The 26,964-nt window shown below is 49.0% G+C and overlaps 1 protein-coding gene across 2 annotated transcripts in view; it reads left to right on the top strand.

Annotated features, from left to right (window-relative positions):
• The window catches only part of PDE8A (phosphodiesterase 8A), a 206,053-nt gene that overhangs the window by 158,701 nt on the left and 20,388 nt on the right, over nt 1-26,964 (top strand). For both annotated transcript variants that reach the window (XM_044980092.1, XM_044980093.1), the window contains exons 9-17: nt 495-583; nt 2,435-2,486; nt 2,584-2,626; nt 7,718-7,795; nt 9,008-9,078; nt 10,185-10,349; nt 17,372-17,420; nt 17,675-17,810; nt 23,245-23,443. In XM_044980092.1, coding sequence (XP_044836027.1) covers nt 495-583; nt 2,435-2,486; nt 2,584-2,626; nt 7,718-7,795; nt 9,008-9,078; nt 10,185-10,349; nt 17,372-17,420; nt 17,675-17,810; nt 23,245-23,443 — 882 coding nt within the window. The remainder of the gene's footprint in view (nt 1-494; nt 584-2,434; nt 2,487-2,583; nt 2,627-7,717; nt 7,796-9,007; nt 9,079-10,184; nt 10,350-17,371; nt 17,421-17,674; nt 17,811-23,244; nt 23,444-26,964) is intronic.

The raw sequence follows: 26,964 nt of genomic DNA, 5'->3' as shown, positions 1-26,964 counted from the left end.
GCTGGTCAGTGTGCTATTATATATACAAAACATTTCTCATGTTTTCTGTCTCTGAAATTCAGCTTCAAAATTGTGTGAAATTATTTTGGAGTTTAAATTCTTAAATTTCTTTCTATAAATAACATATTGGGGCAGAGGGAGCGGCTGTCTGCGTTTTCTGGAGAGGTGGATAATTTCTCCAATGAGCTAAAAGAAGGGGACGCTTGTAAGTGGAGTGAGAATCCACAGCCCTAGTTGCATCTTCAATTCTTCTTTCATATTTCTTCTTTCTGAGTCCACGTTTCTCTGACACATGCATTGCCTCTAAGACCCCTAAGAATGAATGTCTAGGTCTGGGATTGCAAAGCAGATTAAAATGAAAATATCAAATTTAGATTTTTTTTATTTTTTCCTGACTCTCTTGGCAGTAATAAATGAAGAGGAATTTGTAGAAAATAGCCTTAGATTTGTTGATTACTTAATTGAATGTAATTACCCTTGGACTACTCTTGCAGGAATGGCAAGGAATGTATTACACCAAAAAGAAAAATGGAGATAGCATACAACAAAATGTGAAGATAATACCTGTCATCGGACAGGGAGGGTAAGTGCAAAAGTTAATATGTATTTGAGGTCTGATACAATGCTCAATGAAGTCAGAGACTCCCACTGGCTTCAGTAGGCCTTGCATCAGTCTCTATTGCTTTCTAAGTGAAATCCATCCCTGCAGAGCTGGGAGCCTGCAGTGGGACCGATCCACACTTAAGTCCTTAGGGTAAAATCCGCTTGACTCACATAATGCTCAGCTAATTACACTGTATGCAAGGGAAGTGAAATCCAACCCCCAATGCAGAGCCAGGGTTTGGGCCAGGCTCCCCTGTGGCTGTTATTCCAGCCTGTAGGCTGGAGTGGTGAGTGCTCCATTATGCCTTGTGTTGAGGCCACTGGAGGGAGCCACGTGAATCTAGAGCCTATTTCCCTCCCATCATCTCCATCCATGCTGGCCTATGCAAGGCTGGAATACAGACTGGTTCTGTGGTGCAGCTACTTGATCTGTGTAGGTCCTTGACACTTACATCCCAGGTGATCTTCATCCAAAGGGAGCTAGTATTCCTTACTCAGGCAAAATTCCCGTTTTCCCAGCACTTCCAGTCAGCCATTGACTGGGATGTTTAGAGCAGAATGGTAAAGTCTGATTATTAGAACATTTATGGTAAGTCCCCCTATGCAATTTCAGTAAAGAAAGGGGGACTGGCATATATTGTAGCAGTCCCTAAACTCTCTGAGAATTTTCTAAACATGCACCTTACCTTACACCTTAGTTCCTCCTATCCCACTGAAGCATCAGGCAGTCCAGTTCCTCCATTGATTATCATCACGTGCTAGTTGTGATGCTTCTTCCCAGGTGATGCCAGTGGAAAACATGCAGAGTTATTAAAATAATATGGGCCTGATGATATAAGAGTACACTTTCCTCCAGGAACCCCCACTTTTGTATGTCCCTTCTTTCTCAGCAGGGGAGGCTCCAGGCACCAGTGCAGCAAGCGCGTGCCTGGGGCAGCAAGGCGTCGGGGGCTGCCTGCTGGTCGCTGTGAGGGTGGCAGGGCGTTTCTGCGGGAGTTCCACCAGTCCCGCGGTTTCGGCGGCAATTCGGCAGCGGGTATGAGGAACGCACGGGACTGGCGGACCTCCCGCAGAACCGCCGCCGAATCCGCGTGACCGGCGGACCTCCCGCAGAACCGCCGCCAAAGGCTGCCTGACTTCCGTGCTTGGGGCGGCAAAAAACATAGAGCCGCCCCTGCTTCTCAGGTTGATCTATCTTACCATGAAGGAAAGGTTGTATGCAACTTCTTTGCTAGCCAACAAACATTATAGGTTAATTAAATGAGCGGGGGAAACTCCACTCTTTATAGGCAGAAGAAGTGGGATGTTTTAAATTGCTGGCATCCCTTAGTAGTAATTCATGCTCTCTATTCTCCATCAGTGGAGCAAAAGCATCTGGCAGCTTGTAATACAAAGCAGAGGACATGGACCCCTACTCCTGTATACATTACCTGAGTACAAAGCAAACGCGGCTGGCACACTGAGTGTCATGGCAATCCGGAGGCATTTAGGATGGTACTAGCCTCGGTGACTGCTCTGCCCCTAAACCCTGTAGTCTGTGTCTCTGGACCTACATCATTGCAGATGCACCAGCCACACCATACACCTAAACTTCCCCCAGCAGCAGCAGAGAATGAGCCCACATAGTATGGCTATACAGCACATACATCCCTCCCTTCCTCCCTCCTGCCCTCCAGTGCAGCTGCACTGCATTGGTTCCAGGCCCCCACAGAGTAGAATTTGTCCTGGATGGATTTATTGCTAGTATGGATCTTGTAAATTTAAAATGCAGCTAGATGTGAATCAGAGCTGGGAATCAGAACGACAATAACACATTGTTTTTTGCCTACAGAAAGATTAGACACTATGTGTCAATTAGTAGACTGTGCAATGACAACAATAAGGTAAGAAAAAAGGTGATTTGTCCATTTTAGTTTAAGCAGAAAATATCACAGTGTGATCAGGAAATTGATTAACTGGATTTCTTATATTGATTTGTAGGCAGAAAGAATATGTGAACGTGTTCAGGCTGAATCTCAGACGGGTACGTTATTGCATTTTTGTAACAAGAAGCATGGGATGCGTGCAGGAAAAGATTAGATAGGTCGCTAAGATCAGACTCAAACGTGGGTTACACAGCGCAGTGAAAACAATATTTTGATAGCAATAAAACGGTATTCCTGGGGGAGACAAAATAAATGCAAGTTATCTATGCCAGGCAAATTTGTTTCAGAAGTGACATAAATCAAACAAACCTTGAAAATGTGATGTGTCTGTGTTAGAACCATGAGTGGGTACCACTTTTGGCTCTATTTCACATTCCAGTCGTAGGTAGTGTAGTTGATGCAATCTCTGTGACTAGATTAGAAATGTCAAGGACACCATCTAGATGGAATTTACGTCATGGCTCATATAATTCATGGCATGCACCTTTTGCTGCTTTATTAAAAATCTGTTGCTTTTGCTATTTTGGGATATTGCACGTGGATGGATACGATGATGAATGCACATAATTTAGGGCTTGGTCCTGCTCCCATTGAAGTACATGGCAAAACTCGCCTTGCCTTCTATGGGCCTTAGAGTTTCAGAGTTTACAAGGTGGTTTCAACCCCAAATCAATCTGTTTATATTCTGAACAATTATGATTAGGAAACTCCCAGTTGGTTTTTTATTTAATTTAAATTTAAACCCAGATAACTGCCTCCTCCCTTTAAAAAAAAAAATACTGACATATTCTAGCAGGATTTGCCCCAAACATTACAGCTTCCAGTAGAGCCACTTCAGGATCTGTGGCCAGTGCTGCAGTAGACAGCAGTACATTTTTACAAGGGGTCTCGTATAGCAAGCGTGCCTCTAGGCAGGGCCGGCTCCAGACCCCAGCGCGCCAAGCACGCGCTTGGGGCGGCGTGCCGCGGGAGGGCAGCAGGCGGCTCCGGTGGACCTCCCGCAGGCATGTCTGCGGAGGGTCCGCTGGTCCCGCGGCTCCGGTGGACCTCCCGTAGGCACCTTCCACCGGAGCCGCGGGACCAGCGGACCCTCCGCAGGCACGTCTGCAGGAGGTCCACCGGAGCCGTGGGACCGGCGACCGCCAGAGCGCCCCCCGCGGCGTGCCGGCGACCGCCAGAGCGCCCCTTGGGGCGGCGCAATTGCTAGAGCCACCCCTGCCTCTAGGCTCCTTCCCACCTGAAGCAGGCGATGTGTGCGCCCAAGTTATGTTATTCCGCCTTCTGTTACAAACAGAAAAGCAGAGGAATCAAATCCACATTCCTCATGTGCCTGTGGTGGAAGCCATCTTCCATTGGAGGGTGTGGGGGAACAATGAGGTAGCTTAGGGAGTGAATCAGAAGAAAGCAATACCCTAGCACGCCAGGGAGTTCTGTACAAGCAGCAACCATGGATTTTGCTGTCTAACTCTACCAGGGCCGCCCAGAGGATTCCGGGGGCCCAGGGTCTTCGGCAGCGGGGGGCCCTTCCGTTCTGGGACCCGCTGCCGAAGTGCCCCGAAGACCCGCGGCGGGGGCCCCCCCACCGCCGAATTACCGCCGAAGCGGGACCCGCCGCCGAAGTGCAGCCCGGTCTTTGGCAGTAATTCGCCAGCGGGGGGCCCCCACCGCGGGTCTTCGGGGCACTTCCGCGGTGGGTCCCGGAACGGAAGGGCCCCCCGCCGCCGAATTACTGCCGAAGACCGAGCTGAACTTCGGCGGCGGGTCCCGCTTCGGTGGTAATTCGCCAGTGGGGGGTCCTTCCGCTCCGGAGCAGAAGAAGCTCCTGGGCCCGGCCCCGCAAGAGTTTTCCGGCCCCCCCGGAGCAAGTGAGGGACCCCGCTCCAGGGGCCCCGTAAAACTCTCGTGGGGGCCCCTGTGGGGCCCAGGGCCTGGGGCAAATTGCCCCTCTTGCCCCCCCCCCCGGGCAGCCCTGAACTCTACTCTCTCCTGTCTGGCAGTCTTAAGACACACATACCCCATCAGTGCTGAGATTTGCCCCTCCAGTATTGGCACTTTAGAGGACTTAAAATAAAACCTTTGTTCCTCCTCTCCTCTCTGCTAAGCCCTTGGGCTCTGCTCATAATTCAGCTCCCCTTTTGATCTTCCCACCCTAAACTAGTTCCTTTGAAGGGATGAAGGAGTATGTACACCCACACTTAGGCCTTGGCTACACTTGCAAGTTACAGCACAATAAAGCCGCCACAGCACTGTACCTCACTCCCCGTCCACACTGGCAAGGCACGTACAGCGCTGTGTCTCCGCAGCTACAGCGCTGCTGGTACTCCACCTCCCCGAGAGAAATAAAGTTTATTGTGCCACTGCTGCTGTGCTGTGGCGCCTGTGTAAACGGGGAGTAACATTATTACACACTGATTGACCTCCAGAAACTCCCCATAATCCTTTTAACGGAAGCGTCCTCTCTTGTTTTGTTGTGAACTCCAGATGCGGAAATGCCGTTTCAAAGCTCCGTTTTGGGGGCTACTTATCAAAAAAACAAACACAGCTACTGTTTACTTTGAATGAGTGAGAGGCAGGCAGCGGGGCTCCGTTTGGAGTGCCGACAGCTAATGTTTGCTTGAAGGGAGAGGCGGCGTGAGGAGGGCCGGGGAGGTTCGGGTCCGTTTCGGCGAGCGGCTGCTGATCTGGTCTATGAGGAAAAAAAAGAAACAGCTGCTGTTTGCTTTCAGTGAGTGAGAGAGAGGTAGGGGTGGGAGGGGGGGTCTGAACTTACAAGACAGGGTGCTGACACACTCTCAGCACTCCAAAAACCCACTCTTTCTCCCCCCACACTCCCTGTCACATTCCACCCTGCCATTTGAAAAGCACGTTGCAGCCACTTAAATGCTGGGATAGCTGCCCATAATCCAGCGCTCCCAATGCAGCTGCAAATGCTGCAAACGTGGCCATGGCAGTGCGCTGGCAGCTGGCAGTGTGGACAGACTGCAGCGCTTTCCCTACTCAGCTGTACGAAGGCGGATTTAACTCACAGCGCTGTACATCTGCAAATGTAGCCATACCCTTAGCGTCCTAGGCTGCAACTCTCTGTCTGCTCCTTCTTGTTGTACTCAGTAGTAATGCCCCAGCCCCTGCCTTTGGCAATCTCAGCTCATTGACAAACACTTATCTGGTATGAGTCAATTAAAACTAAAAAACAAGCAATGGGCCAAACCCTGTCCTCTGTTATCCTTGTGTAACCACTTTCTGTGCTAATTGTGGGCCTAAGTGAGCTCAGAAATTGCCCTATTGACTTAAGTCACTGTATCTGCCTTTTAGTTCCCCCATCTGTAAAACAGGGAGAACAGACTCCCTCCCATAAGCTGTTCTGAGGATTAAGTAGATAATGTCTATACATATGTCAAGGTTGGCTTACTAAATATTATTATTAATTGTACAGTCCAACAACTCTTGCATGAAGCCATTTAATGGTGATTTTCTAAGATGTGAAATATTCAGACAACAGAGAACTCTTGTCTACTGAAGTTTCTATCTTGCCTTAGAGCCAAATGCTGTCTGCCTCTGGCCCTGAACACATCTAGTGCAGGGGTAGCCTCAAAGACAACGCAGACTCCGCCCAGAGTTTGAGGGGTTGGTAGGGGTGGGACAGGGAAGTGGTCAGCGGCTTCACCACTGTGTAGACCAGGGATGGGCAAACTATGGCCCGCGGGATTACCCCTGGTGGTGCTGCGGGCCCGGCGCTGCTCTCAGAAGCAGCCCCCGGGCCGGGAGGCAAAGGGCTCCATGTGCGCACGCAGAGCCCTCTGGCCCCCCCCCTCCCCCAGGGGCCGCAGCACTTCCTGGAGTGGCGTGGGGACAGGGCAGGCATGCAGGGAGCCTGCCCTGGCCCTGGTGTGCGCCACTGCCACCCCGGAGCCACTTTAGGTAAGCGGCACCGGGCTGGAGCTCAAACCCCTCCTGCCCCCCCGCCCCCCAACTTCCTGCCCTAAGCCCTCTGCCTGTACCTCGCACCCCTCCTGCACCCAACTCCCTGCCCTGAGCCCCTTTCTGCACTCCTGTGCATTCCAACCACCTGCCCTGAGCTCCCTGCTGCACCCTGCACCCCGTGCACCCCAACTCCCTGCCCTGAGCCCCTTTCTGCACTCCTGTGCATTCCAACCACCTGCCCTGAGCTCCCTGCTGCACCCTGCACCCCAACTCCCTGCCCTGAGCCCCATCCTGCACTCAGCACCCCTCCTCTTCCCCAACCCCCTTCCCTGAGCCCCCTCTTACACTCTGCACCCCTTCTCTGCCCCAGTCCCTTGTCCTGAGCCCCTTCCTCCACATCCCGCACTCCACCCGCCCTGCCCCGGCCCTGCATACAATTTCCTCACCCAGATGTGGCCCTCACCCCAAAAAGTTTGCCCACCCCTGGTGTAGACCCATAGGACCTGAGGAAGAGCTCTGTGTAGCTAGAAAGCTTGTCTCTCTCACCAACAGAAGTTAGTCCAGTAGAACATATTACCTCACCCACCTTGTCTCTGTAGATCCATAAGGGGTGTTCAGGGGCCCCTCTGACCTGTACATCTCTGTTACTGGCAGCGCTGTGACTGAACCGCCACTCTGCACCAATGCCGTGGGTTGAGAGATGACTCTAAATGCTCTTAGCCCTGGTCTACACTAGGGGGGAGATCAATCTAAGTTACGCAACCTCAGCTATGTGAATAACGTAGTTGAAGTCAATGTACTTAGATCGACTTACCATGGTGTCTTCACCGCGGTGAGTCGACTGCTGCTGCTTCCCCATCGACTCTGCTTGCACCTCTCACAGTGCTGGAGTACAGGAGTCGACGGGAGAGGGCTCAGGGGTTGATTTATCGTGTCTAGACTAGATGCGATAAATCAATCCCCGCTAGATCGATCACTACCCGCCAATCCGGCGGGTAGTGTAGACATACCCAAAGATCCTCTACACAAAGGCCATTTACTCTTGTGTCTTTGCTTGAGGCAAGAGCAGCATCTAAAGAGTATGACGTGGGAGCATCCATGGCAAGGCCAGTGTGAATACAGTTCTAAGAAGCTGTTTTCCAACCAACTGTAGCATTATCCACATTGCTCCGCTGCTATCAAGCTTTTACCTATGTTTAGTTTCCTTTAACATATAATCTGGGAAGAGCCTTTGTTGCAGTCATTGTATAACACTGATGTCTCTACAGATATTCAGACTTGCCGACACAAAGATAGGAGGAAAGGATCGCTTGATGTCAGATCCACAACCTCACGAGGAAGTGATGGTATGTTAGATAAGTGGATGTTTATATATTTTTCACATGGCTTTTAAAAACTCTCAAGACATGAATATTTCATATTTATGCAACTACCCCATGTGTTTTGCCTCTGAGCAATATTTTTATCCTATTTTTTTTTTGAAAACTTTAGAAATGAAAGGCCGTATTCTGCCACCCTTACTAACATTGGGTAGCACTTACTGTCATGAGTAATCCCATGGAATTCAATAGAGCTACTCACAAAGTAAGTTACTCTTCCTCATTAGTAAAGATAGCAGATTCTGGGCCCCCCACAAGCACTGGGGTTTGTTGTAGTTTCCCTAATCTACTCGTCCCATTAAAGTCAAAGTTAAGTTTCTTCTTAGTTTTTGTTTGTTTTATTTGCACTATGTTGTGTCATACATCAGGGAGTTACACTTCATCATGGCATATCAGTCTTCACCTTAGTAGGTAGTTCACATACTGCAGGGTTTTGCTGGTGTTTATAAAGCTTCTGTTAAAACATGTATCAGTACATTCCAGGTAATGGTCAAAGTCTGGTGAAAATTTGAAGTAACAGATTTACTTCTAATTTTCACCAGACTTTGACCATTGCTACAAAAATAGCCTGGATTCTGATGCTGAAGATGTGCTCAGCATCAGCACACAGAATAGCACAGAAGTAGCCACATCTTACTAGGTTACAGAACAGGAAGTAGCCTAGTTTGGTCTTTGCTGCCAAAAATTGCTAATTAACACACAAGATTTCCAGTCCCTGATTAATGACATCGGTTGTTATAGGCCAGAACCTCAGTTGGCATAGCTCATCATCACTGAATTAAGTTCAAAGAACCTACGCTGATTTACACCAGCTGATGATCTGACTCATTGTGTCTTGTCATGTCTTACACCCTTGTAGTATTACAGGCTCCTCTTCTCCCGACTAAAAACAACGTATATGTGACGCTAGTGGCTAAATATTTTATAAACCATTTAAAATATAAAAACAGCAACTATGTTGCCAGGCCATTATGGCTGCTTATCTCTGTTCTGTGTTGTTGGTGATTCAGCGTGCATCTATGTGGGCATCCTTATCAACATAGCAGGACAAGTGTGCATATGCCTGCTGTTATAGGTGGTCCTAAAGGTCATGGCAAATGAGGAATTCTTGGCTAACTCTGGATGTCATGCATTGTCATTTTAATCAGAGTGCTAATTTTGCTTTGTTTTTTTGCACAGGCAGTTCACAGAGGCGACACTCCTCCATGGCCAGGATACATTCCATGACTATTGAAGCACCCATCACCAAGGTAATGCACCGCACTGTTAGTGTTCATGAAGTCAGACAATCGGAATTTACCTGGATTTTTTTCTGAAATACTGTGGCAGAAACCCTCTGCACAGCACCTGACCTGAGTAGCTGGGCCACATGCAATGGCTGTAGAAGCTTATGTTGGCCCTTACACCACGTCTTCCCTTTCTCCCATCTCCCACAGTGAGCGACTGGAAGGATCCAGGAAGTGGCAAATGCTCTGTTCCCAACCCACCCTCGCCCCCAATACTGTCCCTGCCTGTCCCTTCCACCTGCCACATAGGAGTGTGCACCCTCTGCATCGCTCTCCACATTCAGCCCCCTCTTTAGCACAATCACACTGGTTCTGTTGCCTGGAGGCGCTCTGCCCATGCAAAGGAAGGGACTGGATTTCCCCTTCATACATATTCATTGTAATGCATAGGGGCTGACTTTTATTTTTCCCCAGAGGTGCTCTGCCCTGAGGTCCTGCCCCCACTCCACCCCTTCTCCCGAGACCCTGCCCTCAGTCTGCCTCGTCCTGCCTTGGCTCTGCTCCCTCTCCAGCGGCCCCACTCTCGCTCCGCCTCTTCCCAACCCTGCTCCAACCCCTCCCTGAGGTCCCCACCTGCCTGCCGCACGCTGCTCACTGCCCTCCCTCAGCTCCTTCCCCAGCCCCCAAACAGCTGATTGACGCCGAGCACCCACTATTTTTTTTCTGTGGGCGTTCAAGCCCTGGAGCACCCACAGAGTCAGTGCCTGTGTTGTAATGTATCTGAAGAAATCATTCAAGAGACCAACAAATATCAGTTGCTTAATAAAGTGACCTTTTGATACAGGTAGTAGGGGATTGTACTGAGTCTGTTTGGAGATACTTTGGGCGAGTGTCTTAAGACAAGAAGTTGCCAAATAAGAATGGCCTCTTTAAAGCCTCGATCCTGCTCCCACAGTTAGTAAAAGACTTCATTGTTTCACTATTGATCCCCTAGAGATTTCACAGTAGTTCTACACAATCTGAATTAAATACTGCTATGGTTAATAGCGATGACTTCTCATGTTAGTCACTGAGAATCTCTCTTTTCTTCAATCGCTTCTAAATTTCAAGAGTTTCTTATATTAACCTAGGTAATCAATATTATCAATGCTGCACAAGAAAGCAGTCCCATGCCTGTCGCAGAAGCTTTAGATCGAGTGTTGGAGATTCTAAGAACCACTGAGTTATACTCTCCGCAACTTGGGACAAAAGATGAAGATCCACATACAAGTGATCTCGTTGGAGGATTAATGACAGTGAGTACATATGATGGCAAACGATTGCTGACATAAATGCTGGGGCCTGGATTCTCCTTGCATTTACTCCAGTTTACATCAGTGTAGCTTCAGTGGAACTCCATTGATTTAAATGGATTCACTCCTGATTTTTACATTGTTACAAGTGAAAGGAGGATCAGGCACCTTGATTTTTTTTTTTTTTATGGAATACTCAAGTATACGTATTAAAGTTCTGTGCATAGGTTGGGAGCCCAAATTGCATCATATGATGCACGCATGTGAGGCAGGGGAGATTGTGCAGGAGGTGGAGGTGGGCAGGCTTCTGTGGGAGGCAGAGGGTGGGTGTGGGTGCCTACAGGATTCTCAGGGGTGGGGGGGTTGTGAGGGAGGTAGGGAAGGGGTGCTGGCTGCCTGCAGGAAGTTAGGAGGCAGGGGTGCCCCCCAGTTCGCTCTCACTCCCTGTTGGGGCCAGATGGCAAGCGCCCAGCCAACCCTGCATCTTCCCTGCCAAGCCCAATGAGATAGGAGGCTGCTCCCACTGTTGCTTCCCACCAGCAAGCCTGGCTCTCCTGCAGGGCACGCGCTCAGAGGCCTCTCCAAGCCCAGCTCCCCTGCGGCCTGCCTGACCTGAACAGACTACATCAGTGTAGCACGTGCCAGCAGAATCTATATGGGGCATTAAAGCACCACCCATTAGCGCACTCTGCACTTCATACCACTGTAGACCAGTCTGCAGCCCCATGGAAAATTGTTTCTCCCAGAAATCTGCCCCCCCCCAAGGCAGTTGTCTACTTTACCTACAGCTTGAGGGGCCTTTGCATCTTGGTCCTGCTTTGAGCAGGGGGTTGGACTAGATGACCTCCTGAGGTCTCTTCCAACCCTAATCTTCTATGATTCTATGATCTACTCTTTGAATTGGCACATATCAGTAATTCATTGCTCACTTCATTCCATCTGAACCAACCTCTGTAAACGTGTGTTCTGATCCCACACAACCCCCAACGTCAGTCCATGATCCATGGCATAAGGAGTCACAGAAAGTTAGGGTACCATAATATACAAAATCCTCACTGGATATAGAACAAAAACTTCTACAAAGCAAAGGGAGAGTCAGAGAAGGGATGTCTCAGAGGATTAATGTATCGTCTATATTTATTTTTAAAATGATCTACAAGAAACATTTATTCAGCAAAGGATCAGTTGAAGATTGAATTAAATTATTCCATCTCATGTACAAACGGCTGTAGCAGGGTGGACCCTGCTCCGGGGGTTTAAGGGGTTAAAAGTGGCCTGACAGAGCTGGGCTGATTGGGGAAGTGGTTGCAGCTGGGGGCCACGCCCCAAACTGAAGCCCTGGGGCTTATAAGAAGCAGGGAAGCCAGAGCCCAGACAGTCTCTCTCTGGCTTCAGAGAGGGATGGGCCTGGCTGCTTAGGGCCTGAGGCTAGGTACCTGAGTGAAGCAGGGCTAGGGGACAGGCTGAGGAGCTAGGGAAGCTCCAGCCTGGAAAGCCCCAGGCTGCGGCCTAGAAAAGGGCCAAAGGTACTGGGAGTTGCAGAGGGCAGCCCAGGGGTAGGACAAGGCAGCAGGTCCAAACCCCTATTGCCTGTGATGAGTGGGCTGATACTGCAGTCTGCCCCAGGGTGTGGGGCTAGACCATGACTGTCAGTGGCCACTACTGAGGCAAAGTGGGGATAGTAGGGTGGGGGTTCCCCTGGGAGGGGGAGACCCAATTATAGAAAGGGGCACCGGGTCCAGGGAGGGACACGGGGGCCTGCGAACAGGGGGATCACCAGCCTGCCGAGGGCGCTCCAGGGCTGGACTGCGGGAAATTCCGAGGCCAACCAGCAGGAGGCACGGCAGGGGTGAGTACCGCCCGTTTACAGTGGCACCTGACCAGGGACAAGAATCGCCCCTGATACAAAGGGCTAGGGCGAGAACTGTGGGACAGTCGCCCAGAGGACGACGGCCGTAGATAAGGAATGGAGACAGAGACTCTTATTAAACTCCTGGCCGAAAGCCAGCAGCAGCAGCAGCAGCAGCTCGTGGAGCAGCTGGGGGCCCACCAGCAGCAGCTACTTCAGGCCTTGGGGGTCCAGCATCTGGAGCAACAGACCCAATGTCTCCAGCAGCTCGCCACTCTGTGGCCGAGCCCCGGTGGCGGCACACCAGGGGGGGCCACTTCACCTGCACCCCCTGCGCCACCCGTGCGTCTGACCAAGATGGGGCCCGAGGATGACCCTGAGGCCTATCTGGTAACCTTTGAAAGGGTGGCGGCAGTTGCCGGGTGGGCACCAGACCAGTGGGTGATCCTTCTCGCCCCCTACCTGACGGGGGCCGCTCAGAGGGCCTATCGGGGCCTCCCCGACGATGAGGCCCGGATTTACGCCCGAGTGAAGGCGGCCATCCTGGATGCCTTTGAGGTCACCCCGGAGGCCTTTCGGCGACGGTTTCGGGGAAAGTTTTATCCTCCGAGCGTCCGGCCCCGGGCGGTGGCCCAGGAGTTAAGGGATGCAGCGACCCGATGGCTACAGCCGGAGCATAGAGCCTCCGCTGACATTATGGAGCAGATAGTCCTTGAACAGTTTGTCCACATCCTCCCGACTCCTGGGAGGGCGTGGGTATTGCGGCACCGCCCGAAAACGCTGAGCACGGCCGTTAGGCTCATGGAGGACTTTCTCGAGGCCGAGGCCCCTATAGGACCGGCCGCCCGGGCCCCGAATCCGGGACCGGGCACTCAGAGCCTAGCTGATCCCGAAATGGGGGAGAGACGGGACAGAGACTATTATTGGAGGGCCTGTCGAGCCCGGCTCGCCAAGCAGCAGGCGCGGCTGCTTCAGCGGCGGCAGAGGAGGCCGCTGCCAAGGCCAAGGAACTGTTGGGCCTGTGGGGAACCGGGGCACTTGAAGCGGGAGTGCCCCCACGGAACTCGCAGGGCCCAGCCAAGCCCAGAAAGAAGGGCTGAGGCCCACAAAACTGGGGCCGGGGCAGGGGGGAGGCCTCGAGCGTGCTTCCACGGCCACCCCGAGGGCCACACCATAAGACAATACCCCCTGCGGCAGAAAGGGGGCGTGCCTGTAACGGAGGCTCGGTCTGGGACCCCCCGCCAGGAAGGGGTAGTCCGGACCGAGGCCCCTAAACAGAAAGGGGCTGGGGCAAAACGGCCCTGCCGTAACCAGGGGACCCAAACTGAGGGGAGAACCCACCAGGGAGGTCTATGGTGGGGACCCGGAGCCAGGGGGAAGTCAGCAGGCTGCTCCACACCATGGAGGGCCTGCGGCGAGAAAGAGACTCCCTGCGGGCCCAGCTGAGACGAATGCTGGGCCGGTAGAACACCTCGCCTGCCCCCCCCCGGAGGGGTTCTTGAGGGGGAGGGTGTGTAGCAGGGTGGACCCTGCTCCGGGGGTTTAAGGGGTTAAAAGTGGCCTGACAGAGCTGGGCTGATTGGGGAAGTGGTTGCAGCTGGGGGCCACGCCCCAAACTGAAGCCCTGGGGCTTATAAGAAGCAGGGAAGCCAGAGCCCAGACAGTCTCTCTCTGGCTTCAGAGAGGGATGGGCCTGGCTGCTTAGGGCCTGAGGCTAGGTACCTGAGTGAAGCAGGGCTAGGGGACAGGCTGAGGAGCTAGGGAAGCTCCAGCCTGGAAAGCCCCAGGCTGCGGCCTAGAAAAGGGCCAAAGGTACTGGGAGTTGCAGAGGGCAGCCCAGGGGTAGGACAAGGCAGCAGGTCCAAACCCCTATTGCCTGTGATGAGTGGGCTGATACTGCAGTCTGCCCCAGGGTGTGGGGCTAGACCATGACTGTCAGTGGCCACTACTGAGGCAAAGTGGGGATAGTAGGGTGGGGGTTCCCCTGGGAGGGGGAGACCCAATTATAGAAAGGGGCACCGGGTCCAGGGAGGGACACGGGGGGCCTGCGAACAGGGGGATCACCAGCCTGCCGAGGGCGCTCCAGGGCTGGACTGCGGGAAATTCCGAGGCCAACCAGCAGGAGGCACGGCAGGGGTGAGTACCGCCCGTTTACAACGGCATTATATTGATAATCTGGCAGCACAAGCAGAGGATGCACTGCTCGTGGTGAACAAGGAACCGTCTACGAAATGACGTGGCTTATCAGTGGTAAATGGCAGACACCAACAAACACTCTCATGAGGAATAAACAAGGCCACCTACTAACAACTGAAAAAGAACAAGAAATGCGCTGGACAGAGCCTTTCAAAGAACTGCTGAACAAGGAGCCACCTAAAGAGGAAGCAAACATCCAGGAGGCAGAAGAAGATCTTGATATCAACACAGACACCCCAGCTAAGGAAGAGATCATTCAAGCCATCAAATCCTTAAAAAATGGGACAGCTCCTGGCAAGGATAGCTTGAATGCAGAATTGTTCAAGGTAAATCCTAAATTAGCAGCATCTATCCTGGCCCCTCTATTTACATCAGTCTGGGAAAGGAAAAAAGTGCCAGATGAGTGGACCAATGGGGTTATAGTGAAGATACCCAAGAAAGAAACTCTCGGTGATTGTAATAACTGGCGTGGTATCACACCTTTATCTGTGCCAAGCAAAGTATTGTGTAAGATCATAGTCCAGTGTATATTAGAGGCAGTTGATAGTGTTCTCAGAAAAGAGCAAGCTGGTTTTCGGAAAGGGCATGGATGCACAGACCAAATCTTCACTCTACTAAACATAATAGAACAGTGCTTAGAATGGCAACGGCAATGCTACATAAATTTCATAGACTTTGAGAAGGCTTTTGATAGCATTCACAGGACCAGCCTATGGCACATTCTGCGGGCATATGGAATTCCATTCCATATAATAAATGTCATCAAAAGCTTCTATTTCAACTTTACATGCAGTGTTGATCACAGTGAGCTCAGTTTTGAAGTCAAAACAGGAGTATGTGAGGGGTGTGTCATATCTGCAATCCTCTTCAGCATGGTCATCGACTGGGTAATGCGGCGTACAACAGAAGACATGCCAAGAGGCATTAAATGGACACTCTCTTCTCATCCCTTGAAGACCTGGACTTCGCTCTCCTATCACATACCCAACACGATATACAAGAAAAAACAACTCGACTCAACATATTCAGCCAGCAAATCGGACTGAAAATCAACCGCAATAAGACAGATATCATAACCTTTCATATTGCCTCACCATCACCAGTCCGGATAGAGGATTATGTTCTCACCCATGTAGAAACATTCACATACTTGGGCAGCACCATCAGCCAGGATGGTGGAACAAGCCAGGGCATCCAAAACAAAATCAATAAAGCCAGGAACACCTTCAGGAGTTTAAATACAGTCTGGAAATCAAAATACAATACCAAAACCAAACTCAAGATTTATCAGAGCTGCGTACTTCTAACACTACTTCATAGTGCAGAATGCTGGGGAATGAGAAAGTATGACATGGCCGAACTGTTTGCATTGCATACAACCTGCCTCAGAAAAATCCTCCGTATCTTTTGGCCCAGAACAATCTCAAACCAAGATCTATTGACACAGTGCAGCCAAGAGAATCTGAGCACCATCATTGCCAGGAGGCATTGGAGATGGATCGGCCATGTGCTTCGAATGGAAACTGATTCCATCACCAGAGTAGCAATAAGATGGACACCTGAAGGCAAGCAAAAATGAGGCCGCCCAAAAACAGCATGGCAAAGAGCTGTGGAAGCTGAGCTGAAAAACCCAGGGCACAGCTGGGGAACCACTGAAAAACTTGCCAGAAACAGATAGGAGTGGAGGAGCTTTGTCACTTCCCTAAATGCTAGAGGTGTAATAGGAACATCATGATGACGATCTCATGTACAGGAGTGTCTCTGTGTGTCATGTAGGCTATTATTATTTGAATTTTATTAAACTCAATATGGGAAGGGCATTCAGAATCAGAACATAGATTTGCCAGCTGTAATCGGATCTGGTATCTCAACTGTAACAAAATCTAGTCCTTTATTCTCGAGGACACACTGAGTCTGGTGTCTTGAATATTTGTGTCACAGCAGTGCTATTGAAGAAATGTTTAACTTGCTTTAACAGCAGGACAGCCTTCCCCATAAGTCACAAAACTCCAGACTAATTTACTTACAAATCTTAAAATAGAAACTAGATGTAATAATTCTTATAAGTGCAGACATTACACAGGTCAAATATGGCATCCAGATTTACTTCTGTTGTACACTAGGCATATAATGTTATTAGTAAGTTAGAAAGGTGTGTTTATAAAGGGATTTTTTTAACAACTAGTTTATACATACAGGGCCAACATTAATTCACTGCATCTAAAAGATGTTGGGCTAAATCCTGCTTGCATCTGTGAAGCAAGCAGGAATTGGTGCAATATTGTTAAACTGATGAGTTTAAGGGTAAGTATCAAATACATAATTCTGTTTATTTTAACCACTAAGGGCAAGATTGTGCCTTTAGGCACCAGCCCAGAATTAAACCAGGGAAGCACTGACTCTCAGGTATATATTTCTGAGGCACATTTCCTTCCCGCTTTCTCCTTGCCCACAGTAAAATGTTGCTGGCCTGAACTAGCTGCAAGTCACAAGAGCCATTGTACTGGGCTACCAGGAGAGGTGGGTCAAGCCAACACTCCACCTATTCCCTAATACTGCTCACCCACTTGCTCTACAGGGAGTGAATGGACACATCCAGACCCAAGGTCCAGATAGCATACAAAGATGGAAGCAGAATTCTTGCTGTGGGCATATTGTCTGAAACCACAATACTAGGCTTAAGAAATTACTGCTCAGATAGAACCTAGTTAATTTTGTGACCTGCATCTTGCTATCTCCCTTCCATTATGATCTACCGAGAAGGTGAAGTATTTCTATGGGCATATCTAAAACATTTGGATATAAGCAAAGACAGACAAAGTAAGATAAGAGAGCTTCTAAGGATGAAACAAGACTAGTCAAGCTTATGCAGAATCATTGCACTATTAGTTAGTGCCATGTTAGATAACTTATACAGTACTTTACATTTGAAATAGAGAGTACATGAGAACTTTTTTGATTATCAATTTTTATTTAACAGGATGGTTTACGAAGATTATCGGGAAATGAATACATATTGTCAGCAAAACGTAAGTTTTCTCTCTGCAGTTTTTGGAAAGCAAAAAATTATGATCTAACAGATTTAAGAAACATAGTAAATGTTTTGATCAAATGTTCCAAGGACTTTTTATTTTTTTATTTATACACAATTTTCTACTGCATTACAAACAGCAGCAGAGGAATTGCTAAGAAAGTTTAAGGTTTTACAGAGAAGAGAAGCCACAGTGTTTAGTAAAATTATTGCAGTAAATTAATTGTATTCCCCAAATATATTCCTTAACAGAAACTCATCAGGTTCCTGGCAGTTTGATCTCCCCTATCTCCCTTAATGACATCCCACCACGGATAGCACAAGCAATGGAAAATGAAGAATACTGGGACTTTGATATCTTTGAACTGGAGGCTGCAACCCATAAAAGGTTAGTAAGGCAAAAGAATTGTAAGTTAAAGCTACCAAGAATTAGCTGCTGCTTCATCATCATCAGTCAGTATTTTAATTTCTATCTCTCTACTTTTCAAACTGGGATCCCTTTTTTTTCAAAAGGAGAACATGTGTAACTTCCTCATTTGCGCATGTTCCTTGCCTTCTTGCTTGCTTCCCATACTTCTAAATACCTTCTGCACTATCACAAATTTATTTTCTGCTGATTTCTACAGAGAAATATTGGCTGCATCTGAAGCCCTCATAGATCTTTTGATGTGGCATTGAAAAAAGGCAACGTCATTTTGGAAGCCTTCCCTTTCTTTTCACATTACTAGAAAATCTTGATAGAGCTTGCTGTTGGATTCTGGGGATCCAAATTATATCCATTTTGAACTACAAACTACGTGCAGTGTGAATTTACTGTGTTTACAGAAAGTATTGATAGATCACACCTTATTTCTGCTCCTTGTAGCCAGAGTGTATTTATTTCTAAAAACAATGACTTCAACTGAGAGTAGGAGAAGGGCCCCAATTCTATAAACTCAACGGACTACACTTTTGTTCATACTACCAGATACAGACTCCTTATCTATCATTGCAAAGCTGTAGATCAGGAGTTGTAACAGACTCTAATATACTTCAGTAGCAGGAAATGCAATAATTAACCTTATAACTCCATTATAAATCCCTGTTTTTACTCGTTAATACCTGTTAAAATTTCCCTGTGAGGCTGAAATTTTCTATGCTTTATCTTGGCCTAAAGGTGAAATATACTTTTGGAAATCTATTACGTCTGTTCAGTGTTTGTTCTGATATCATTTGAGAGTCCACAAGATTCTAATTTAGGGGCTAGATCCTGCAAAGTACTGATTATCTTACTTTTGTGTCAAAGTCCTTGATCTTAACCCAGGTTTATTTGAGATCTTTTCTGCATAAGCACCAAAAAAAACCAAAAAAACCCCAAGAAACAACAAACACATGCATTTGGAAAAAATCTGATGTTTTATTATTCCTTAACATGACATTGTAACTTAAGATTTTATTGCAAATGGAGAAACTTATGTCCTGAATGTTATGCCTTTTCTTTGCCTCGTGTTCCCATAAGTAAAGAGGTTACAGATACAAATACTTTTAAACAAATGGTATTCAGTCCATGTGAATTATTGTGTTAAATGTGAATTTTGCAGTTAATGAAGCGTTAATTATATCACCGTCAATACATATAGGCTAACTAGGTAGTTTCTGTGTTTCTACTGGGAAGAGGCAAAAGGTGATAGATTGTTGCAGCTTTCTCTAATTAAAAGAATTATAATTTACATCGCTCACATGTTCTTTCTTGTCCTTTCTACGTTTAAATAAAAGCTAACCATTTGTTAAGAAAATTCAAGTGAGCGTTCTGTGAATCATTCACAGCTGTGAATAAGTTATTCATGCTCTTTTCAAGTCCAAGTAGTCATATGGAAGTGGTGCCAAGACAAAAAGCTCATTAAATCTAAACTCAGTGCTGTGAGAGTGACAGTTCCCTGATACAGAAGCACAGTGAGCTCTCTGCCTACTAATGCTACATAGTAATAACTCTCTCCTAGCTGCCACACATGTGAGGGTAGTTTGATTTGAAGGCCAGATGTTCTAGCATGTTATGGTGATACTATTTAAGTAGATGAACATTTTCAAACATACCTACCAAAAGGGTAAGATGGGCAAGGTACCGTATATATTTGTTCGAATTTTTTTAGTAAAAAAGGGAAGCACCAGAGAAGGGGGGCGGCTTGTGAATGGGTATAGAGAGGGAGAGGTGGGACACAGCCCCTCCCCCCAACGGAGGGAGCAAGGAGAGGCAGCACAGCCAGCAGAGCCAGAAGGGAAGAGGCGGGGCCAGAGTCTCTCCGCTTCTGGCAGCGCTGCTCTCCCCCCAGCCTCTGAAGCAGCTGCAGCTCCGGGGCTGGCAGGCTGCAGCCGTGCCTCTCGGCCCCGCCCCCCAGAGCAGGCTATGGTCACACCGCCCAGGCGCTGGAGCACAATGCGGCCACGCTGCCCGGCCCAGCCCACTGGAACATGCCGCGTCCGTGCCAGGGGTGGCTCTAGGGATTTTGCCGCCCCAAGCACGGCAGGCAGGCTGCCTCAGGCTGCCTCCACCAAAGCCGCGGGACCAGCGGACCCTCCGCAGGCAAGCCGCCGAGGGCAGCCTGCCTGCCGCCCTCGCGGCACCGGCACAGCGCCCCCCCACGGCTTGCCGCCCCAAGCACGCGCTTGGCGTGCTGGGGCCTGGAGCCACCCCTGGTCCGTGCCGCCCGGTCTGGCCCACCGGAGCAGGCTGCGGCTGTGCTGCCCAACCTGCCGGAGCAGCTCCAGCCGGGTCAGAGACATCCTCCCCTGGGCCTCCCCAGATAAGGTGGGATGGGGAGAGTGTGGGGGTCCTGGTCTAAAGGTAGGGTCATGTGGGGGGTGGTCCCAGGGGTTACTCCCCTGACTCCCAACTTTTCCCTCCCCAAAAAATTTCCCCACCAATTGCTGTCCCGGCCCGTCAGGGTAAGCAGCTGGCGCGCCAGGACACTTTGTTTACTTAGGTTTACCTCTGTGCCTGCAGACACTCGAGCTAAACAAAGTTTGCTGACTCCTGAATTATGGGGTCGGCTTATGAACGGGTTATACAAATTTTCCATTTTTACTTATGCATCTTGGGGAGGTCGGCTTATAAACGAACCAGCTTATGATCGAGTATATATGGTAATCTCTTTTATTGGCTCAACCAACTTCTGTTGGTGAGAGAGACAAGCTTTTGAGCCATACACAGCTCTTCTTCAGGTCTGGGAAAGATGCTCCCAGCATCACAGCAAAATGCAAGGGGTTTGGATGGGAGGCTAGAAACTGGGGCAAACTCCCTGGAGGGAGCATTGAGTGCTGGGGGGCAGTCTTTGGGGAGAGGGGGGTCCTGGGTGCATGGGGAGAAGTTTCTGGGTGGGGGACTGGATGCTGGAGGGGCAGTCCCTGGGAAGGGGGTGTTCTGCCCTGGTCAGGGCACCTGTCTCTGCAGGACTGTGCCGGCCCAATGTTGGGGGGGGTCTGGACGCTGAGGGGACAGTCCCAGTGGGGTTGCGTGATTGGGGGAATTCCCTGGCTGGGGGAAGGAGTCTGGGGAGGGGCTGGGGGACAGTCCCTGGGTTCATGGGGAGATGGATGCACAAGGGAGCTGGGTGCACAGGGGCAGTCCCTGGCGGGGGGGAGGGGCATCCCCGCTTGGCAGGCAGGCTCCGCAGCTGTGCTCTCCAGGCCACACCACCGCCCAGCCACATTACCAACAGCAGCGCAGAAGTGAGGGTGGCAATACGCCATGCCACCCTTATAATAGACTAATTCATTTTAACAGGTAATGTTTTGACTGACTTTGCTAATTTAAAATGCTTGTGAAAGACATTTGCCAGTGTTGAAATGAAAGGTGCTATATTGCTTTGAATCATATTACTGCCATATAATACAGTCAGACCCCGCCATAACGCGAAATCGCATATAACGCGATCGCAGGTTGGCTCCCCTTTAAGGTACAGTATAATACAGTATGGTACTGTACCAATGGTCCCCAACACCATGGCAGGGGAGAGAAGCGGCAGCCCCGCACCTGCTGGGGACAGAGAATTCCGATGCTGCTGCCGCCGGTGCTCTCTGTCCCCAGCAGACGGGGAGCTGTGGCGCCTCTTGTAGCCGGAGGGAAGCCGCGGCCCCACACCTGCCGGGGACAGAGAGCACCGGCGCCCGCAGCCCCGGAGTTCTCTGTCCCTGGCAGGCAGGGGGGCCGCAGCTCCTCTCCCCCGCTGGGCACTAGGCACCAGGGGCACTAGGCGGTGCACCTCAATGCACCGCTTTGGGGACCACTGAAAACCTCACTGATTTGATTCCTTTTTGATTTCAGGTCATTAAAGAGCTCCTGTTAGAGCCATATTGGCCTCTTACTGTTCTTCCTTTCAAGTTGTGCCTTTAATATTGTGTCCTTGGGATACTGCCAGTTCTCTTGAACTCCTTTATCCCTTAGATTTTCTTCCATAGGACCTTACCTGCCAGTTCTCGGAGTTTATTGAAGTCTGCTACTGTCTGTATTCTGCTTCTCTCATTCCTTCCTTTGCTTAGAATCATGAAATCTATCATTTCATAGTCACTGTTACCCAAAGTGCCTTCCACCTTGAAATTCGCAACCAATACCTCTCCGTTGGTCGGATTCAAGTCTCAAATGTCTCCCCCCCAGTTACTTCCTCCACTTTCTGAAATCAAAAATTTGTCCCTGATACATTCCAAGAACTTATCGGAAATTTCATGTTTTGCCATATTATTTTTCCAACAGATTTCTGGGTAGTTAACGGCCCTCATTACTATCAGGTCTTGTTTTCGCTCTTTCAAGGCCTCATCCACCTCCTCTTCTTGATTTGGTCGTCTATAATAGGCCCCTATCATGACATCACCCCTATGTTGTTTCCCCTTTTATCTTTACCTAGAGAAGTTCAGCTGGTTTGCCTCTCACCTTCTTCTGGACCTCAGAACATAATGCAACACCTCCTCCCTTCATTCCCTGTCAGGTCTTCCTGAATAGGCTATACCCCTCTATACCAATATTTCCTCTCTTGGATTGAAAATACTGCTTGCTCTCTGCTTTGGGATTAGACGTTATTCCAGGCTGCTTAATTGTCCTGTGATTTTTGTTCTCTAGTACAATGTCGGGCTTGATTCCTGCATTCCAGCTGTTGCTTCCTGAGCTGGCATGAGCAAGGAGTGCTGGAGAGAACGTGCTGACACTCTGACCTTGTCTACACTGTGGTGTTAGTTTTAATCTCTACATGTCCCCCCCTCACCCAGTGTCCCACCTTTGCACTACCACTGCTGCAACTCCCCCAACATTGGCAAGAGTGGGAGCGCTAATATAAGCAAGGTACCATTGACTGGTGTGCTCTAGCACTCCCTCTGGTGGAGCTGTAACACTGATACAGCAACAGTGGGATATTTGAAGAACAATGTGAATATAGAAGGGAGCGAGTAGTGCCTCTTCTCCCTGAGCAGCAAGCACTGCGTCACCTCCAATCTCTCTCTACTGCAGGAAGGTTGATGAGCCATGGAATCTTGAGGGTAGGCTGGCGGGGGACACAGAGCCCTGAGAGAGACAGAAGACTCCCTAGAACAAAAATTGTAAATGGATTTACTGGGAGGATAGAACCTGTTCAGTATTTTAATAATTCTCAGGAACTTCCAGAAGTATCAGTCCCAAACATTGTGGTTAGGTGGAAGCATTCTACAAATCTTGAGTATATTTTTATGAACAGTTGAACTGTTATACTTAATCTGACATATCAACAGTTTAGAAATGCTTTTTCTGCTAGTCTCATTTGCTCTGTCTAGTTTTCCTTCTAACTCATTTGTTTTAAAACTTTGTTTCTTTTTCTCTCCAGGCCTTTGGTTTATCTTGGTCTCAAAATGTTTGCTCGCTTTGGAATCTGTGAATTCCTAAACTGTTCAGAATCAACTCTGAGGTCGTGGTTACAAGTTATTGAAGCCAACTACCATTCCTCCAACTCCTATCATAATTCTACTCATTCTGCAGATGTCCTGCATGCCACTGCCTATTTCTTATCCAAAGAAAGGGTAAAGGTAAGTGTACAGTTATAAGAAATACAGTAGAGGTGGAAAATACGCGAGTAGTGGGAACATTAGCAGAAATCAACCCTAATAACTGATATATAAGGCCAGAACTTCAGCTGATGTAAATCAACATAGTACTTGTGAAGTCAAGGGAGCTTTGCTGATTTACACAAGCTGAGGAGCTGACCTGTAGTATATTAGATAAGAAATTGTGTCTGGTGGTAGTTTCCAGCACCACAGAGCTGGGCTGTACTTGGAAGGAGGTAGAGAGAGCCTCCTTTTAAAAAAAAACAATCCATTACAGTCACCCCAGCAGTGTGAAAGTCAAATGGGTGAGCAACATTTTCTCATTGGAAATACACTCTCCAATAGATCTTTAAAATAAAAGCCCATATAAGGCTGCTTTGCACCACACCATCAGAACAAAGCAGCCTTGTTCCCTGTCTGTCCTTTCCCAGGAGACTCACCCCCATGTAGAGGATACTCAGGTGTCATGGAGAAAGCATAGCAGCTCCAACGCCAAACCTGGCCCTTTGCTATTGCCAACATCAGTGGTGTGGTGGCAAAAAAGGAAGCATGTCTGGGGTTTCCTTATGCCCTGTGACCATATTGGTCCATTGGGGCCTGTGATGGGGTGGGTACCTCTCACAGGCCCTGACAGGGTTTATGTGGGCCTTAGAGGAGCCTGGCTGCACATGGAGGGAAAGCCAGGCTTAATTGAACATGAAGATCAGCTCGGCAGGAGCTGGTGACTATGAAGCCAAGACGTTTACAGCAGAAAGGGGCTGTGGGGAGAGAGTCTGCAGTCACTCTTGGGGGGAATAGAAGAGGTAGGCAGCAGTACAAGGAGGCAGCAAGAAGTGTGAGGGAGAAGACCTTGACTTCCAGCTATAGGATCCCTGGGCTAGAACCCAGAGTAGAGGGTGGGCCTGGATTCCCCTACTAGCCACTGAACAAGATGAGGTGAAACCCCCTGAAGTAATGTGTGTAAGGACTGTGGAGCCCAGAGACAGGCGGAAGACCTGCTGTAAGGTCACTGGACTGCATCTGGGTTGGACTCTTCGTTACACCAGAAGTGGTGGACTAAAGTGTAACCTGGCTGCAGGGCCAAGTTGCTGGAAGAGAGACCACCACAATGACAGAGCAACTATCAGCAGGGGTCACCTTACAGGGAGACAGCCGCTGTGCCATGTCCAGCCAATGGAAGTGAGCCTGCGGTGAGGGAATCCTTTATAGTTACAGGACCGTTGGCTGCTCTAAAATATACTGGGGGAACAGACTGACATACAGCTGGCCTGGGATCTGGGGAGTGCAAAGGTAAACTAAAGCCACACTTACACGCACGTGCCCTGTAGCATTGGGTGCTTCTCTGCCACAGCTTTGGACCAAACTTCCTATCCTGAATTGGCCTCCCTGAGGCTATTGCTAGTGGTGGAACCCTGCTCAAAGGGACATCATTTGTGATTGTAAACAAGTTTCTAACCTCTCATTAAAGCTGGGGTGTGTATTATAACCTGGAGCTGCAGCTCATTATCCTACTCTCCAGAGGCCGACTCTCAGGCAATATACACCAAGGAAGAGAGAGAATTTCACTGGAAGTTTTCAATCCTCAAGTTGCCAAGGGTTTGGTTGCCGTCCCGTGACTATCTGTGACAAACAGATGTGATCTGGAATCATTCCAATGCCAAAGAAGTGCGACCGCCCTTCCCTTTTTGAAAAAGTTTATTCATCTGCAGGATGCACAGGAAGAGAAAATTTGTAATAAAACAAAAGCAAAGGAGATACCGCAGGTATCTGAGCAGTTACCAGTTTTGTTAACTCCAATTCAAGCTTAACCGAGTAGAATGCCAGCTTCTGACACCCATACTCACACTGAGTAATAACTTACTCCTTGAATAGACCTATTGAGATCATTGGGACTATGTGGCAAGCCAGGTGCTACTCAGTGTGAATAAGGGTTGCCACTTTACTGCAGTATTTCTGAGCCAGATTCTTGATTGAGCATTAAGAAAAATCATATCTGGGCCACAAAATAATGAAACAGTGTTTGTAGAACTGTGTTTTCTTTGGTGTGCAGTAGGGTTTAGTATGACATCAATGTGATATCAATGTATGATGGACTGTAAATTCATCCAAAGCTGGACAGAGCATAGCGATCTCATCAAACCAAGGGAATAAGCCTGAGACACATTGCTGTTGCCCCAAAGAGTCTATAGGGGACAGTACATAGATAAGGAAAGCATCCTGGATTTCCACCTGGACTGCGTCAGCCATGGCTATACTGTTCTCGTTCTCTGTGTATGTCCAGGTATCATGAAAGGAGTATTGCAAGCAGGTACTGGTTTGTTGAGCTGAAATTTTGATGATCCAAATAAAGCTGGAGTTTACAAGTTGTTCCTGATGGCCCCAATGTGGTTGGTTTGTTGGTTTCCACAGACTGCTGATGCAAGTACCAATTAACTTCTACAATTGGTGTGTGTCGTCGAAGGGCCCGTTAACACTAGCAATGCAAGTGGACCTGCTACAATTGAGGGCTTGTCTATACGGACCTACGGTGCAGACTAAGGGGGTATCAGTTGCAGCGCACTAGAGTGTTGTGCTGTAACTACCCCACGTAGACCCTGCTAGCACCTAGTTCATGCTAACGTAGTCCTGTTTGAAACAGGACTATGCTAACACAACCTAGGTACCTTTTCATTTGCACTAGCCATGTCAACGCAGGGCAGTTTACAGCACAAAACTTTATTGCACACTGCAGCTCTCGCTCCTGTAGCCTGCACAGCAGGGCCATATACACAAGCCCCGAGTTAACACAATAGAAGCACATTTAATGGAGTGCGTATTTCTTCGGGAAGGTGTGGCTTTTTTATGGAGGGCTGTTGTATATTGGTGGATAATTCAATGCATTGCTTTGGTGGCTAATTTTTGGGACCAAATCCCGAAGACTGTATTCAGGCTGAACTTCCATTGAAGTAAGAGAACTACAGGATTTTCTCCATAAATTGAAAGCTCAAGCCATTGGTTGTGTGGGAAGATCCAATGGCGGGGAAGGGGATAGGAGGGAAGGACTCCATCTCCCCCATCAGCTGGCTGGAATAGCCCCACAGATCATTTATGCCCCTTATGCAGGGGCTTGGGGGTCATTGGATCTGCATACGTTTAGATCCCGTGATCCCTTCCCTGAACCATCCCCACGACCTCATTTCATGCCAATCTGTTTGCAACTGGCATGGAGAACCCCTGTTGTGGCTCTCCTGGGGTGAAGATGCACCCCGTCACAGCCGTTCCATCTGCCATTCCTTACTCCCCCTCCTCCCTAGTCCAGCTGCAGGGCTTACGTCGTTCTGAGACCCTTACGTGGGGCCCTTTGCACTTGGGTGAATTTCAGCCTGAGTGAATTGTAGATATTCACACTTCCCATAAATGCCCAAAATGAGATCAAGTGAGTGCTGTACCATATAAAAGAGGGCAGTGCTGAGAAGATGCAGATTTCCTGCTCTCTGCTAACTACTGCCTACGCTACTAAAGGC

This window comes from Mauremys mutica, chromosome 11, assembly GCF_020497125.1.
Source record: "Mauremys mutica isolate MM-2020 ecotype Southern chromosome 11, ASM2049712v1, whole genome shotgun sequence".
Taxonomy (NCBI): domain Eukaryota; kingdom Metazoa; phylum Chordata; order Testudines; family Geoemydidae; genus Mauremys; species Mauremys mutica.
This window is presented reverse-complemented; position numbering and strand designations above follow the sequence as displayed.